The sequence below is a fragment of the Scyliorhinus canicula genome, chromosome 1 (assembly GCF_902713615.1).
Source record: "Scyliorhinus canicula chromosome 1, sScyCan1.1, whole genome shotgun sequence".
Classification (NCBI taxonomy): Eukaryota; Metazoa; Chordata; class Chondrichthyes; order Carcharhiniformes; family Scyliorhinidae; genus Scyliorhinus; species Scyliorhinus canicula.
This window is the reverse complement of record NC_052146.1, coordinates 306,325,446-306,343,959: the sequence shown is the minus strand read 5'-3', so window position 1 is coordinate 306,343,959 and position 18,514 is coordinate 306,325,446. Positions and strand designations below refer to the sequence as shown.

The following is an 18,514-nucleotide window of genomic DNA, read 5'->3' as shown; positions in this document are numbered from 1 at the left end:
ATGCTCATAATGAATGGGGTAGCAGGTTCAAAGTGCCGAATGCCTCCTCCTGCTCCTATTTCCCATGTTTTTATGATGTTTGGCCATATAATGAATGCACCTTCCTTGGCCATCAATGTGGGGCTTGAATGCAGGGCCTCTGACTCAGATGCAGGGATGGTACCAATGGGCCACAAGACCTCCTTCTATAGGAATTACCATGTGTTCAAATGATTAAAGAAACACAGGGAAGCAAATAAGTAGGTGATGGAATTTTGAGGGATTTACCAAAGCTTCTTGATTTAAGACATTGCACAAATCTGGTTGATTTTCTTAAATCCTTCCCAATGACCCACTATTCATTGGATCACACTGTGAACTGCAATGTTACTGTGCATATGCTCCATCTCGCTACATGTTCACATCACTTACCCATTTGCCCTGTAACAATAAATTGAGGTGTAATGAATACCAGATTTTGACTAAAGTATTATTAAAGGTCACATCTCACTAAAATAAACCAAACCCGATTAAATAACTTCAAACTCAACCTGGAATTTTCGTTCTAATTGAAAACAGTTTGACGATTACAGCTAGATCCTAAATATCTCACTGCATTTGCAAGTTGAGGATTTTCTCGAAGAAATTGTTGGTTCTGTGTTTACAACAGGAACAGACTGGAGGAACAGGAGATTCTGCAGGGACCGTTCTTTGCTGAATCCGAGCAGACAGCAGTTACTGGGTCCATTCCGTCCAAAGGGAGATACACTCAGCAGATGTCCTCAAGCGCCTTGCAGCCGAGGAAGTACTGTTACAATACAGGAATCACAACAATCAAACTGAGCACAGTAAGCTCTGCCAGTAATGAGATAGCCATGTCTTAGTGATGTTGGTTCAGGGATAAATATTGCCCAGACTGTGGAGGAGAAATGCCTCTGCTCTGATTCAGAGTAATGTATTGGGTCAGGCTATGTCCACTTGATAGGCAGAAGAGGCCTCGATTAATCCTCATCTGAACGGTGACAACCACTGATGGTGTATCACTCAGGGATGCTGTCGATGTTTCAGCCGAGATTGTGTGCTTAAACCCCTGGAATGGGGGCTTCAACCCATGAAATTATGACCCTGAGGGTTTGAGAGCTCAAACTTGACACTTCTAATAAACACTTTATGCCATTATTAGCACCTTCTTTAGACTTTAACAGTGTCATTAACACTCCCTTTGATTTATGCCAATGACATCTTTGTCAAATCACTGACCTACTTTGCTCCACCTGCTCTGAAGGAGTCACACGGACTCGAAACATTAACTCTGCTTCAATCTGGGCAGCACGGTAGCACAGTGGTTAGCACAATTGCTTCACAGCTCCAGGGTGCCAGGTTCGATTCCCGGCTTGGGTTGCTGTCTGTGCGGAGTCTGCACGTTCTCCCCGTGTCTACGTGGGCTTCCTCCGGGTGCTCCGGTTTCCTCCCACAGTCCAAAGATGTCCAGGTTAGGTGGATTGGCCATGATAAATTGCCCTTTGTGTCCAAAATTGCCCTTACTGTCGGGTAGGGTTACTGGGTTATGGGGATAGGGTGGAGGTGTAGGCTTGGGTAGAGTGCTCTTTCCAAGAGCCAGTGCAGACTAGATGGGCCGAATGGCCTCCTTCTGCAATGTAGATTCTATGATTCTCTCCACAGATGCTGCCTGACCTGATGAGTTTTTCCAACACTTTCTGTTTTTATTGCCAATGAACATCCTTGTTGAACATGGGGCTGGATTCTTCCGCCCCGCCCACCGCAATAACGCCACGGGCGAGACGCCGACAATGGAGAACTCCACTGACCTCGGATGCGATTCTCGGTCGCTGGGCGGACGTGGGCGGAGAATCCAGCCCACGCACCGGCTCGTACCCGGCCTGATCCCCCCCCCCCCCCCCCCCCCACAGTATTATGCGCACATCTTTGTCTGGAAGGGCCTCATCTATGTCTGAACGAAATAATGTTACAACGGGAGATGACAGCGAGGAAGTGAGAAGGGGAACTGTTCTATTTTGACTGTTCAGTCGCTCCATTCTCACTCAACTGACTCATCAACCAGGTGACTTTGTTGCATCTATCAAAATAATTCATCGTTTGTAAAAGAAAACTCAATTCAATCTCAATTAAATTCTCTATTCTAGAGAAAAATGCTCGCAGGATCTTGAGTTTTAAAGAGAGGAAGACTGAAAGAAAAGGTGCTGCAAAATGTTTATAATACCAAAGCTGAGCATGACATGATGAATATTGCATTTCAATGGTTACTAAACAGTGACAAAATCCTTCACTGGCTCTGTAACATTCTGGACACTCTATGCCTGTGAACAGAACTATAGAAATGTACATTCCTTTTCTTTACTGAGGTTTTTTTCCATTGCTGTTTAAAATGGGTAAGATTGGCGTGGGTGGTAGTTTCTCTCACTCTGTCACTGTGGGTGGTATGTACAAAACAGCTTTATTGATGCACACGATGTCTTTTCTTAAAGGAACATTTTCTTCAAGGAAGGAAAGTGTTGCCAAATCCTTTTCTCATGGGAAAGAGAAAAGAAAATTTCCTACATGAAGGCGTGAGGTAATATTTGCATTTTGGGGGGCGGCACAGTGGTTAGCATTGCTGCATACTGCGCTGAGGACCCGGGTTCGAATCCCGGCCCTGGGTCACTGTCTGTGAGGAGTTTGCACATTCTCCCCGTGTCTGCGTGGGTTTCACCCCCACAACCCAAAGATGTGCAGGTTAGGTGGATTGGCCATGTTAAATTGCCCCTTAATTGGAAAAAATGAATTGGATATTCTAAATTTATTTAAAAAAAAATTTTAAATTTGCATTTTGGTGGAATTCATAACAGTTCTGTACAACATTGATATGGCGTGTTTAATCTGCAAGAATGTCTGTGTACTTTCCAAAGAGCTGTAAAGGGGAGAGTTGTCTGAACGTTTGGTCAGTGAGATGGGTTTAAGAATATTGTTAAAGGTGAGAGAGGACCTGAGAGGTGTGAGGATTCAGACCTTCTTGAATAATATTAACATTAACACTGCAATGAAGTTACTGTGAAAAGCTCCTAGTCGCCACATTCCGTCGCCTGTTCGGGTACGCAGAGGGGGAATTCAGAATGTCCAATTCACCTAACAGCATATTTTTTTTTATAAATGTTTTTTATTGTTAACAGCATATCTTTCGGGACTTGTGGGAGGAAACCGGAGCACCCGGAGGAAACCCACGCAGACACGGGGAGAACGTGTAGACTCCGCACAGACTGTGACCCAAGTGGGAATCGAACCGGAACCCTGGCGCTGTTAAGCAACAGCACTGACCTACCGTGCCAAACAAGTGTGAAAACCCAACACGCAGTTGAAAACGTTCCAGAGCAAACAACTGCCAACACCACACGCACCGAGTTTCTGTTTGCCCAATAAACCATGGCCTCTGTTTAGCAGGCTCCTTGTTACTAGCAAATACTGAGGGGTGACTTGGTGGAGGTCATTAAGATTGTGAAAGGGCTTGATACAACTGTATTGGGTCGGATCTCAAATAACGAGGAGTCAGAATACAGGAGGGAGATGGAGAACCTAGTGGAGTGGCGCAGTGACAACAATCTCTCCCTCAATGCCAGCAAAACTAACGAGCTGGTCATTGACTTCAGGAAGCAAAGTACTGTACACACCCCTGTCAGCATCAACGGGGGCGAGGTGGAGATAGTTAACAGCTTCAAGTTCCCAGGCATGTACATCATCAAAAATCTGTCCTGGTTCACCCACGTCAACACTATGACCAAGAAAGCACAACAGCGCCTATACTTCCTCAGGAAACTAAGGAAATTCAGCATGTCCACACTGACTCTTACCAACTTTTACAGATGCACCATAGAAAGCATCCTATCTGGCTGCATCACAGCCTGGTATGGCAACTGCTCAGCCCAGGACCGTGAGAAACTATAGAGAGTTGTGAACACCACCCAGTCCATCACACAAACCTGCCTCCCATCCATTGACTCCATCTACACCACCCGCTGCCTGGGGAAAGCGGGCAACATAATCAAAGTCCCCTCCCACCCATCTCACTGTCTCTTCCAACTTCTTCCATCAGGCAAGAGATACAAAAGTCTGAGAACACGCACGAACAGACTCAGAATCAGCTTCTTCCCCGCTGTTACCAGACTCCTAATGGACTGACCTCATTAACACTACACCCTGTATGCTTCACACGATGCCGGTGTCTATGTACTTACATTGTGTATCTTGTGTTGCCCTATTATGTATTTTCTTTTCTTCCCATGTAATAAATGATCCATTTGAGCTGCTCGCAGAAAAATACATTTCGCTGTACCTCGGTACACATGACAATAAACAAATCGAATCCAAGAGCAGGAAACCCACGCAGACATGGGGAGAGCGTGCAGACCACGCACAGACAGTGACCCAGCGGGGAATCGAACCTGGGACCCTGGCGCTGTCAGTTCCGCTGTCACTTTTGAGTGGTAAAACCCAAGCATATCCAGCCAGGACAGTATTAGCCTGCAGTATTCAGGAGCTGAGCATCAGGCATCATTGGTGGTTCACTTGGCAACACTCTCTCCACTGAATCAGAAGTTTGTAACTTTGTACGCTTTCCAGAAACTTCAGCCCCAAACGTACACTGGCCAGACCCCTGGTTTTGTGTCAGAGAGCCTGATTTATAGTCGGTCTGATCACTGCCTGGTATTCTGTATCTTGGTCCACTTACCTCAGTGAGTGCAGCCGGGGCCTGTGCGTTATCCTTTCCGTCTGGAGCAGCCTCAAAGCAACTGGGATACAGAGCACATTTTGATATCCCCCCCCCCCCCCCCCCCCACCCACCCCCTCCATTGTCTCTCAAACCGTGATGAATCTCCGTACATGATGACATCATCTCCATGCGTCACAATGGTGTCTGGTATGAATGGTTTCTGACAGTGGCCATTCGCAGGCTAGCCCCTCCAGTGCGGCATTGAGGGTGCGCTGCACTGCTGGACGTGCTGTCCTTCAGATCAGATGTTAACTGAGACGATGTTAACCTGCTCTCTCGCGTGAGTGTCAAAGGCCCCGTGGCACTATTTTGGGGAAGAAGAGGGTTCAGGAAGTGCCAACGAGATTAATGGTCCGATAGCATATTGGTTCAGGAGCATCTTGGCTGTTACTTCATGGATCAAATCCCACCAGGGCAGCTGAGGAATTTCAATTCAATTAAACAAATCTGGCATAAAAGGCAGAAATAGTGAACGTGAAACCACTAGATTATGTCAAACTTTTGGAAAGGAAATCGGCTGCCCTTAGCTGGTCTGGATGATGTTTGACTTCAGACCTGCGGCAATGTGATAATCCACCCTCTGAAATGCCCTCGCAAACTGTTCTGGAATATTCCAGATGACTCCTCACAGGCAATTAGGGATGGGCAACAAAAGGATTGAGTTGTGGTTATAAATCGGCTGCTTGCTCTATGCTGTGGTATTGGCTGGCCACTCTGACCCCTCCCCTGTGTTTGTCACAAAGCTCCAGAGAATGCTGGTTGAATCCTTCTGGGACAACAGACTGCACTGGGTCGCTGTTGAGGTTCTGAACCGCCCGCTTAGGGAGGGCAGTCTGGTGCTAGTGTGCTTTCGCACCCAGGTGGCGACCCTGCAGCGATACCTCCACATGAGGACCCCTCCTAGATGGTGTGCCCTGGCGATGGTTTTCCTACGCCAGGTGCCAGCCTGAATTGATGGCGTGCAGCTTCTGTTCAGAGACTGGAAGGAACTTCATGGCACATCACAAGCGTTGCCCATCTTTCACCAGGACCTGATCAAAGTCGGGAACATGGTCGCCTCGCGCCGCAGCCCTCCCCACCTGGAGTAATGGCTGTTGTTGGAGAACTGCTGCTCAGGAATCCACACCTCCAGCAATACATCACCGGTGGGTTGGCCAAGTGACAGGCTGTGACCACCGGGCTGACCAGGATTGGGGACGTGGTGGGTGGCGAATGAGTGGGTTTTTGACCCTTTATGAATTGGTATGCTGTTATATTATTGAATCGTAATATAAAAATTACTCTTTTGTCTTGTCGAGTTGTATTGAATTCTGCTGATAAACAGTCATAGTCTTACAGATGATGACAAATTATTTATTGAGTAATATACTAATAATCTCATGAGTTTGTTCACTTTAATACTTTGATTAGTAAAACAAATAAGAAAGATTGGATTAAACTAACAAATATGATAATACACTGCTCTCTGATCTGGTCACATCTTCACTCTAGCTGTTCTATACACACACTAACTAAAGAAAGAGCGGGAAATTCCTTTTATAGGTCCTGTTGGTGTTGCCACCTGGTGAACATCTATCTGTACTGACACATGCAGAGATCACTACAGTATGCAGGTGTCAGTGGGTGTCCAGCTCGCGGCCGATGCCATCCACGACTTTAAAACAATCGTGTCACATGTCGGCTCGAGGAGGTGCAGACATGCGGTGGACTACTATCATGGTGCCCAACTGCTTGGGCGGAATTTCACATTGGCCCTGAACCCTTCTTTAGAGCCGGAAACCCCCTACTCAACCTGAGACGCTTGACAGAAGTGCCCTCCATGCCCCTTTGTACCACACAGAGGGCTTTCTTGAATGGGATGTTGCTGCACACTCATCAATTCATTGTCTTCACCCATGATCCGGACATACCCTTGCATTCCTTGGTGCTTTCTGATGGCATAGATCCCCAGTGAAGTGCTCTCTATGTTGGAGTCATCCCCCTTACCTGGGATGGAGGGTATTGCGTGCAGACCCCTAAATCTGTCGGATGTGTTGATTCACAGACTCCCATGATACCTACTTTTTGCGGCATTGTGGAGCCTGCGAATCACGTACTTGTTAATTGTTATATGCTGCATCCCCCATTTTAGCTCCCTGTAAAACCTTCAGGTCCTGTTTGCATTTCAGTCCCATGCTCCTGATCTTTGGGAAGCTGGTGCAGAGAGGGGCAGGGAGGAAGGAGGACCTCCTCGTTAACTTCCTCGTTAACCTCCTCCTGTGCCTGGCTATCAACAGGTCCAAGCAGCAGGCAATCGAGGAGGTCATCCAGCCCAACTGTCTGCCTCTCATCCACAGCCGCCGGGTGTCCTTGGAGAGGGAGTACGAGGTGTTAACTGCCTCAATCGCGGCCTTCCGTGCCTGGTGGGCACCGTGGGGACTGGGTGTTTTATCAACCTCTGTAATTATCTTTTGTTTTGATATTTCAAGTTTTCTTCAGAATTTGTTTTTATTTGGTGCAGTATTGCTTTAAGGGGCTGCCTTTTTATTTTGTTTCTTAATTTATTAATTTCATTTTACCGATTTACCCTAACTAGGAATACAGGCTGATTGGGAAGGGTTGACTTGTGAACACAATTTCTATCCACAATCTGGATAGATTGCATGCCATTTGTCTGATGTTTCTTCTTTGTGAAGGAGAACCCCCCAGCTTATTTGAATTCTTCTGCATGGCTTTATTGTCACAGACAAGTTCTATTTTGTCCGTTTCCCAACAGTTCGTACAGTGTTCCACGGCTGTCAGTCTCCCTCTGGGATCTTGCCGAAGCGACCTTCGTTTACTAAGGGAGTGAAATGAAATGAAATGAAAATCGCTTATTGTCACGAGTAGACTTCAATGAAGTTACTGTGAAAAGCCCCTAATCGCCACATTCCGGCGCCTGTTCTGGGAGGCTGTTACGGGAATCGAACCGTGCTGCTGGCCTGCTTGGTCTGCTTTCAAAGCCAGCGATTTAGCCCAGTGTGCTAAACAGCCCCGGGTGGTTGATGTTATCTGGCGATTTGGATGAATCAAACGGAGTTGTGCAGCGGGATCTGCCTGCCTGTATACTTGTGGCAGCTCTATTAAGCCCATGTGTGACCCTAAAGCGAGCCAAATCCATGTCCACATTCACATCTGTAATTCATTCCAGGTCATCTATTATCTATACCCAGTACTCACATTGAATTCCACAGTGCATCATGAACCATTTACAACGTAATTATCCCCTCACTTCCGGGCTGCCAAACTCATGAAGTTAATTCGAGTGAGATTATTGGGTAAATTCAAACCAATCCCTCGCTTCCATTTGTTCTCACACTATAATTTCATGAATGATGTCTGATGAGTAAAGGCTTAGAGATTACAAGTATTACATCTTGTTTTCGGATCTGCTGATTTAAGAATTAGAGGGAACTCCTCCTTCTATAGCTTTAGGAATGTAGAATAGGCTGCCCCAGTCAAAAGTGGTTAACATTGCATCGCTCAACACACTTGGTTAAAGATACAAGCATTTCGGATTTGGAAATGCAATTGATAAGGATAGGTAGAGATTTTATTTTTATTAAGAAAAAGTTGGTGTAAATAAGGACTGTAGCCGTGCGAAGACAAGACTGATTCAAAAAAGACCAAGACAGAATTGGCAATGGAAATTGGTTAGGGGTTGGCCTTAACACCAGGAAGCTTTGCGGGTTGGTAATGAAGGAGCAGCGCTCCGAAAGCTAGTGATTCTAAATAAACCTGTTGGACTTTAACCTGTGCTGTAAGACTTATTCAGGTGCCCATCCCAGAGCTGGCTTTGCCACATCATCAGATATGAAGACATGATGATTTAGTCTGTCGTTCAAAGCAATCAACATTGCTTTGAATGTTGGGATGATACAATTCTTCCTCAGTTCCTCGGTGTTTTCTCCCACACTTGGATTCTGAATATAATTTCCAACAATAACTAAGATCAAATTCAGGGTGGCACAGTGGCGGTGGTTAGCACTACTGAGGACCCGGGTTCGATCCCGGTCCTGGGTCACTGCCTGTGTGGAGTTTGCACAAATTCATCTCAAATTCAAATTATTTGGCGTATTAAAACAGAATATAATGGGATCTTGTATTTCTGCTTGAGTGGAACAATGTGGCATAAGTTTTATGTCTCAATAAACGTCCCCTCTGACGGTGCAGCACTCTCCCAGTATTGCACAGGGGCACTTTCTCAGTATTACACAGGGTGTTTAAGCCTGGATTTTCTGCTCAATTCCCTGGAGTTGGGTTGGACCAACAATCTGCCAACGGGGTTGTGAGGTAAGAGGGTTGCCCACTGAACCAAGGATGAACAATATAATTCCTTCATTCATTAAATAATCACCAGGGATGAGTATCCAAAGACAAAAAGGTCTGATTTCTTTTTGTGACTGAGGAATCGTACACCTTAAACCACAAAGCGTCAAAGTCGCTGTGTGAGGAGCTCGGAAATTACAGCACTTTTCATGATCTATCGTGAAATGCAAACGTTTCTGGGCAACTTTGAATGGGCAAAACTTTAAGTGGGTGGAAACATCAGTTATCCCTTTGTTTATCTTCTATTACTGACAAGACTAGACCAAATCAAATGGGGAAATGGTGTTGCCATTCCAGTAATGCCACTGGAACACTACTCCAGAGGCCCTGTGTTCAAAACCCACGTTGGTGGAAATTGAGTTCAATTATTAAAGGAGAAAGAACGGAATATAAAAGCTAGTCTCAGTCATGGTGACTACAAAACTATTATTGTTAAAAACTCACCTGCACTCGCTGCATTTGGACTGTTTCAGTATCTGAGGAGTCATGAACGGTCCGGAATATCACACACTCATTTGCAAACATCCCCACTTCTGACCGATGATGGAAGGAAGGTCATTGCTACCGAGATCTATTGTCTTGTCATTTCCCTTCAAAATCTTTCCCGACATGTCACACCCCCCTTCTCTACAAAGAAAAGTACAGCACAGGAACAGGCCCTTCGGCCTTCCAAGCCCGTGCCGACCATGCTGCCTGACTAAACTACAATCTTCTACACTTCCGGGGTCCGTATCCCTCTATTCCCATCCCATTCATGTATTTGTCAAGATACCCCTGAAATGTCACTATCGTCCCTGCTTCCACCACCTCCTCCGGCAGCGAGTTCCAGGCACCCACTACCCTTTGTGCAAAAAACTTGCCTCGTACATCTACTCTAAACCTTGCCTCTTGCACCTTAAACCTATGCCCCCTAGTAATTGACCCCTCTACCCTGGGGAAAAGCCTCTATCGACTCTGTCTATTCCCCATATAAATTTGTAGACCTCTATCAGGTCGTGGCTCAACCTCCGTCGTTCCAGTGAGAACAAACCGAGTTTATTCAACCGCTCCTCATAGCGAACGCCCTCCATACCAGGCAACATCCTGGTAAATCTCTTCTGCACCCTCTCTAAAGCCTCCACATCCTTCTGGTAGTGTGGCGACCAGAATTGAACACTATACTCCAAGTGTGGCCTAACTAAGGTTCTATACAGCCGCAACATGACTTGCCAATTTTTATACTCAATGCCCCAGCCAATGAAGGCAAGCATGCCGTATGCCTTCTTGACTACCTTCTCTACCTGTGTTGCCCCTTTCAGTGACCTGTGGACCTGTACACCTAGATCTCTCTGACTGTCAATACTCATTAGGGTTCTACCATTCACTGTATATTCCCTACCTGCATTAGACCTTCCAAAATGCATTACCTCACATTTGTCCGGATTAAACTCCATCTGCCATCTCTCCGCCCAAGTCTCCAAACGATCTAAATCCTGCTGTAGTTATATGACTTGCTGGAACACTGGTCCGGGCGCGATTCACATATCCACTAAAACCAGAAAATTTAAAACCTTCAAATGTGGATTAACATGAAGTTGTTGCCAACATTGAATCATAGAATTTACAGTGCAGAAGGAGGCCATTCGGCCCATCGAGTCTGCACCGGCTCTTTTTTGAAAGAGCACCCTACCCAAGCCCACACCACCTACCCTCATAACCCAGTATCCCCACCCAACACTAAGGGCAATTTTGGACACGAAGGGCAATTTAGCATGGCCAATCCACCTAACCTGCACATCTTTGGACTGTGGGAGGAAACCGGAGGACCCGGAGGAAATCCACACACACACGGGGAGAACGTGCAGACTCCGCACAGACAGTGACCCAAGCCGGGAATCGAACCTGGGACTCTGGAGCTGTGAAGCAATTGTGCTAACCACCATGCTACCCTGGTTTAAAGACAAGATACTGTAATCCTGAGTGGATTAAAGAATATTATGTGGAGATTTTACTCGGGTCACTGATGTATTGGAGACATGATGAAGATAATTCCAACACATAGGGGCTGTTTAGCACAGGGCTAAATCGCTGGCTTTGAAAGCAGACCCAGGCAGGCCAGCAGCACGGTTCAATTCCCGTATCAGCCTCCCCGGACAGGCGCCGGAATGTGGAGACTAGGGGCTTTTCACAGTAACTTCATTGAAGCCTACTCGTGACAATAAGTAATTTTCATTTCACTTTCACATAATTAAAACCAGAAGGAAACAAAACAATTGAACTGATTAAACTTGAATTGAGAAAAGATCGAAATCACGAGGTATAGATTATGCAGGTACAAATACGTGTTTTTATTCCTTCTGTATTGTTTTGTATAGACAGGTAAATTCTCCTTTACTGCAGATTCTGTAAATTCAAGGTTCTTTGACCATAATCTCACTAACTAAACATTTGTTGTCATATTTAAGAGCAACGAAAACAAGGTCAAAATAACTGAAGCATTAAAAACTCAGACAAATCAGGACAGTGATACACATGAGTAATACACAGTTCTCAAGTTTCTCCAGTTCAAATCCAACCTTTCACAAAATACAATTTGTAGAATCACAGCGAAAACCAATGCTTGAATTTGCCAAAAACAGACTTGTCACATTGTAAATTAGCAACACAAAATAGGTCCCAAAATCTCAGAGATTTTCTCAACGCCCTGGTCAGGGTCAATGATTTTTTGAGTCTGGTTGACCAAGCACTGCTGGAACATAACCCACTTTGCACGCAAAATCCATTGAAGATTGTCTGTTAAATCACCAATTGTTAGGGGGAGGAATGGAAAAATTCACTCAATAAGTTGTCTTCATTTCCAAAAGTTAAAACCAGACTGACGTTCCTCGAACGCTCCTCGAATAAGAAGCACGAATTACATGTCACGCTTGCAGACAGTTCTGCTTTGAGGATATTGTTCAGATTTGTGGGTTTCAAGGCACTTTTCTGTTTCCTTCATTCAAACAAGCTGTTGCCAACTTAAAGGGCCTTTGTGAAGTTCACTGCTGGAGAGAGCTCAGCAGCTTCTCTGTAGGTGTGTAGTTTCCCCATGTTGTCTTACACCATTTCTGGGGCAATTCATCCATGGATGCTTTTTTTGTCTGGGCATCCGATATTTTTGGAATTCCCCTCGCGGGTTCTTTTAAGATCTTCACACCAACATAGGCTCAGGTTTCAGTTTCATGAGAAATTTCCCAGTGATCAAAGCCAGGATGAAAGCTTATTCTTGATCAGCTTGTGTGGAAACCTTCCCTTTATGCTGTGAGGCAGATAGTTTTTGTAAGATTTCCATCCCTGGCTGCTAATTTGAGGTCACGTTGCCAAAGCGAGTTTGAATCACAATCACAATGGATGAGAGGAGCTTTGGACCATCGTGAAACGGTGAAATTTATCATCCGTGAACAGGCTGACAAAGATGCCATTTGTGAGAACAAGTCAATTGGCTACGTTTGCAATAGGCTGAGCTGCTGCTTGCGATCATTACAAATTCACTGCACTGTACAGAAAAGTCATCGACTGTTGCGAAGCTTCAGCTATCTCAAACAAGTAACATTTCTGTATATCAAATGTAAGTGCTTCAGATGGCAGAACTCTTGAGGCAAGCGGAGACTCTGAAATTGCAGGTGCAAGGTGGACACCTTCCTTGGCTGGTTGTGGGTTGGACAGATTCCTTGGCTGACTGTGGCACGATAAGAGGATGGAGACATGTTGTGGCTGAAGTATCACCTGACAAATTGGGATCAAGAGCAGAAGTGGATCACCTGGAGTAGGCAGGGTACACCACCTGGCTGGAGATATGGGAATGGGTTGCTGCTTGAGCTGGGGTTGGTTGAGCCCATGGCTGCTGACACAGAGCTAGAATCACATTGATGGAGAAATCCCCCCCCCCCGCAGTATTTTTTTGAAGGGGGGGGGGGGGGGGGGGGGGTGCGTGCCGATTGCTGTCCATGAGACTTCCTTCCTCCATCAAACTATTTCTAGCATCTATACACGAATCATTCCTCCCCGATATCCATACATCTGTATATTCCTCCCTTCACCCATTTGCTCATCTACACCCATATACTCGTCACACACCTATATACCTCTCATACCCTATCCCCCATCTGTACCCCTTACGCATCTCCAGATACCCCCATACACCCCCCATCCTTCACTCATATATCCCTTACTTCACCCATATACACACTGATATACCCCTCAACCTCATCCTTCACCCATATACCCCTCAACCCCATCCTATACTCATATACCCCATACCACAATCCTTCACCCATATACCCCTCAACCCCATCCTACACTCATATACCCCTCAACCCCATCCTTCACCCATATACCCCCATCTTTCACCCATATACCCCTCAACCCCATCCTTCACCCATATACCCCCATCTTTCACCCATATACCCCTCAACCCCATCCTACACTCATATACCCCTCAACCCCATCCTTCACCCATATACCCCTCAACCCCATCCTTCACCCATATACCCCCATCTTTCACCCATATACCCCTCAACCCCATCCTACACTCATATACCCCTCAACCCCATCCTTCACCCATATACCCCCATCTTTCACCCATATACCCCTCAACCCCATCCTTCACCCAGATACACACTGATATACCCCTCAACCCCATCCTACACCCATATACCCCTCAACCCCATCCTTCACCCATATACCCCCATCTTTCACCCATACACCCCCATCTTTCACCCATATACCCCCATCTTTCACCCATATACCCCTCTACCCCTACCCCTCACCCATATACCCCCCCCCCCCCCCCCCCCCAAGGCTCCGCTGCTCCCTCCTCCAGCTCCTCAGGCCTCCTCGGGCTTGTCTGGCGGGGGTCCGCAGGGCTGCAGCATTTTCTCCATCAGGTTGAAGCGGACCCGGGCCTTGGTCTCATTCTCGGCCACAGCGAAGTAGTTGAGCAGGTCGAAGTGGCCCATGTAGGAGGCGTACGAGTCGCGGTGCTGGTTGACCAGCCACTCCCACTTGGTGGTGTCGGCGTGCCCGGTGCCGATGTACTTGGACTGGAGATGCTCCAGCTGGCTGTGGATGTTGTAGCGGTCCGTCATGGCGCTGCCCCGGCTCCGGATTCAAATGGCAACTGCCAGCGGGCCCCGCGCCAAGATGGCCGCCCTCACCAACATGGCCGCCTCACCAGCATGGCCGCCCTCACCAACATGGCCGCCCTCACCAACAGGGCCGTCCTCACCCAACATGGCCGCCCTCACCAACAGGGCCGTCCTCACCCAACATGGCCGCCCTCACACAACATGGCCGCCCTCGCCGACATGGCCGCCCTCACCAACATGGCCGCCCTCACCCAACATGACCGCCCTTACCGAACATGGCCGCCTTCACCAACATGGCCGCCTCAACAGCACGGCCGCCCTCACCAACATGGCCGCCCTCGCCTACTTGGCCACCCTCACCAACATGGCCGCCCTCACCCAACATGGCCGCCCTCACCGAACATGGCCGCCCTCACCAACATGGCCGCCTCAACAGCACGGCAGCCCTCACCAACATGGCCGCTCTCGTCCCAGGGCCGGCCTCACCAACATGGCCGCCCTCGCCAGGTACACAGCCACATTGGAAAATCAACGACCCGACTGAAGCCAATCTTGCCAAAAAAGCCCACGGCAACGTAATTGATTTTAACAGGAAATAATTATAATTTGGGAAATGAGACAATTTCGAAGCATTAAACTAAATTATATTCGTGCGCAGGCGCGTTGGCAGCGTTGTCCTCTTCGGCGCCGCCTAACCTGGAGGACTGTTGCTCTGAGGAACTGCAACACAATGCCTTCTGCCTCAACCAATTCCCTTACCTACTCTCCTCTGCTGGCAAGAGCTTCAAATAATAATATAATAATAATCTTTATTGTCACAAATAGGTTTATGAGGGGATGGTTTAGCACAGTAGGCTAACCAGCTGGCTTGTAATGCAGAACAAGGCCAGCAGCATGATTCAATTCCCGTACCAGCCTCCCCGAACAGGTGCCGGAATGTGGCGACTAGGGGCTTTTCACAGTAACTTCATTGAAGCCTACTTGTGACAATAAACAATTATTATTATTACATTAGCATTGCAATGAAGTTACTGTGAAAAGCCCCTAGTCGCCACATTCCGGCGCCTGTTCGGGTACACTGAGGGAGAATTCGGAATGTCCAATTTACCTAACAGCACGTTTTTCGGAACTTGTGGGAGGAAACCGGAGGAAACTCACGCAGACACAGGGAGAACGTACAAACTCTGTACAGACAGACCCAAGCCGGGAATCGAACCTGGGACCCTGTGCTGTGAACAAACAGTGCTAACCACTGTGTTACCGTTCCGTCCATAATAGTCCTTGATCAGTGTCTCCACTCACATTTAGATTGTGATTCTGAAAAGATTCCTGCTGATCTGCAGTGCTATCTTATATTTTCTTATTTTTCTTTCATGCCATGTGAGCATCATGGGCAAGGCCATGTATTTATCGTTCATCTCTAATTACCCTTGAGAAGGCGATAGTGAGCCCCCCCAAAAATAGATTTGTCTTTTCATTGTTACATTGAATCTTAGCACAATACAGGCCATTCGACTCAACAGGTCTGTTAGCCACTAAACAGATCTTCAGCTACATCTCAATGTCTCAAATGGCCAATTCTCCCACATATTTAGTTTCCCTTGAAATCATCTTTACTGTTTTTCTCAACTACTCCTAGTGAGACCCCAGTAAGCCGGTCAGCCCCTCGAGTCACTGTCCATGTGGAGTTTGCACATTCTCCCCATGTTTGCGTGGGTTTCACCCCCACAACAAAGATGTGCAGGGCAGGTGGATTGGCCACGCTAAATTGCCCCTCAATTGGAAAAAATGAATTGGGTATTTGTAAAAAAAAAAGATACTGAGTCCTGTTTTGGGTGCATTTAGTGGGGTGTTTCCTGGCACTTGCAGTGCCAAGAGTGACCCTGTTATTAAACAGGCTGCTTCTTTTTTGGGCCTAGACAAGGAACACCCTGCACCCCACCTCATAATGTAAGGGCATGGCCCAGACCCATTCCCTGGCACAGGTAAGATATCACCTGGGCACCTTGGCACTGAAAACCTGTCAATGCCACTTGGCATTGCCAGGGTGCCACACAGCTGGCACTGCCAGGGTGCCAGTGCCAAGGTGGCATCAGGATTGCCAGGGTACCCCCCGTGCCCTGAGCCCAACAACCCAGGGGCCCCCATAATACAGACCAGGCTTCCCTGATCCATGTTTGGAAACTAGTGCTAAATAGCACCTAGTCAAGGTCTCCAAGATGATGCAGTTATGTGCCGCACCTTGGGTAACTCTGGCACAGACATATTCAGGTGTCAAAGGTAGCCATGATGTGGAGATGCCGGCGTTGGACTGGGGTGAGCAAAGTAAGAAGTCTTACAACACCAGATTAAAGTCCAACAGGTTTGTTTCAAACACGAGCTTTCGGAGCAGTGCTCATTCACCTGAGGAAGGAGCTGCGCTCCAAAAGCTCGTGTTTGAAACAAACCTATTGGACTTTAACCTGGTGTTGTAAGACTTCTTACGATATTCAGCTGACACTAACTAATCACTTGAATATACAAATCTGGATCCCACCCATTGAGCCCCTCAAGTTCCCTTTTTATTCGAGTGGACCTCATGTTTAAAGTATTCTATTAGCTGTGCCTCCTTTCAGAGGACCTGCACTGAGAGAATATGTTTCTCTGCTGATGACACTTGGCTGAATTAAGAGATTGGCTGCAGAATTTTTACAGTTTGCAGCAGGGTTTATATCAATTACCAAAAGTAATTGACAAGGCATTGTGAGTTGCTATCTCATCGTTCAGTTATTATTGAGGTAGTGCACACATTGGCTCAGTTGTCTGCTGTGTTATTTCTGAGTCAGAAGCTTCAGATGTCCCAGTGCCGTCCTCGAAAAGCATTGCTTTGTGGAAGATGCCACCTTTTGAATGAAACATTGAACTGAGGCCTGAAAGATGACAGGAAAAATCCTACCTAATGGAGTGAATGGGCTTGCTGATTCACATATCCATTCCACTGATTTGTAAACCAAGAAATAATATCACTTGAATTTATTCTGTGCCTCACCTGCAGTAGATGCCAAATTTATGTCTCCCCAATTTCACTAATGATATATCTTCAATTCACAGTGAGGCAGAGAGAAAGCGAGTGAACAGTAGGCTTTATTAGTCATGAACTTGCCTTGCCAGTCAGTAGTACAGATGAGACAGGCGGCTGGCCTATATATGGCCCCGGTGAGGGCGGAGCCAGAGGCGGAGCCATACCGGGGTTAAAGTGCAGTAACTGGAAGCAGTTCATATCACCACTTTCAGGTCTCAGGTCACAGGTTACGGTATCATGCATGTTACGTGAGGGGGGTGATGGGTGGCGGCAATGTCGGCGCGGGACGATACAGAAGACCCAGGGGAGTGTACGGGGCACTGTGGGTGGCGGCGGGCAGCGGGGAGAGGGGGGATATAGATGGGGGGGGGGGGGCGCGTTGGCGGGGGAACCAGCTGGCGCCAGGTTCCGTAGGGAGACCGTATCTTGCCGTCCGTCCTGGTGCGCGATGTAGGCGTACTGGGGGTTGGCGTGCAGCAGCTGGACCCTCTTGACCAGGAAGTCGGTCTTATGGCTCCTCATGTGCCTCTGGAGAAGGACTGGTCCCAGAGTTTTCAGCCAAGATGGAAGCGAGACCCCGGAGATGGACTTCCTGGGGAAGAGAAACAAACGATCGTCAGGGTTCTCGTTCGTGGCCATGCAGAGGAGCGATCTGATGGAATGGAGGGCGTTGGGGAGGCCTCCTGCCAGCGGGGGATCGGGAGACTTCTACACCTGAGGGCCAGAAGAACGGCCTTCCATACCGTCGCGTTCTCCCGCTCCACCTGCCCGCTTCCCTGCGGGTTATAGCTCGGAGTGCTGCTCGAGGCGATGCCTTTGCTGAGCATGGACTGACATAGCTCATCGCTCATGAACGATGTGCCCCGGTCGCTGTGGACGTAGTCAGGGAAACCGAACAGTGTGAAGATGCTGTGCAGTGCCTTTATTACAGTGGCTGAGGTCATATCGGGGCAGGGGACGCGAAGCGGAAGCCGGAGTACTCATCGATAACGGTGAGAAAGTATATATTCCGGTTGGTGGAGGGGAGGGGATCTTTGAAGTCAATGCTTAGGCGCTCAAAGGGCCGGGAGGCCTTTGCCAGGCGGGCCTTGTCTGGCCGGTAGAAGTGCGGTTTGCCCTCCACGCAGACCTGGCAGTCCCTGGTTATGGCCTTGACCTCCTCGGTGGAGAAGGGCAGATTTCAGGCCTTAATGAAGTGGGTAAGCCGGGTGACCCCTGGGTGGCAGAGGTCATCGTGGA

General features: G+C 47.6%; 1 protein-coding gene and 1 long non-coding RNA gene across 2 annotated transcripts; both read right to left on the bottom strand.

Moving 5' to 3' along the window:
* Window positions 1-11,412: 11,412 nt before the first annotated feature.
* LOC119976510 lies at window positions 11,413-13,830 on the bottom strand. The gene is made up of 2 exons (XR_005462934.1): window positions 13,417-13,830; window positions 11,413-13,332 (listed from the first exon to the last, which is right to left on the bottom strand). It is a non-coding gene; the product is annotated as an uncharacterized LOC119976510 (long non-coding RNA).
* An 89-nt stretch (window positions 13,831-13,919) lies between these two features.
* sf3b5 (splicing factor 3b, subunit 5) lies at window positions 13,920-14,288 on the bottom strand. The gene has a single exon (XM_038819698.1). The coding sequence runs from the start codon at window positions 14,212-14,214 to the stop codon at window positions 13,954-13,956; it is 261 nt and encodes an 86-aa protein (XP_038675626.1). The 5' UTR covers window positions 14,215-14,288; the 3' UTR covers window positions 13,920-13,953.
* Between the last annotated feature and the right edge of the window lie 4,226 nt (window positions 14,289-18,514).

Coding starts and splice junctions, on each gene's coding strand:
- sf3b5 (XM_038819698.1), bottom strand. CDS start 14,214: ATGACGGACCGCTACAACATCCACAGCCAGCTGGAGCATCTCCAGTCC.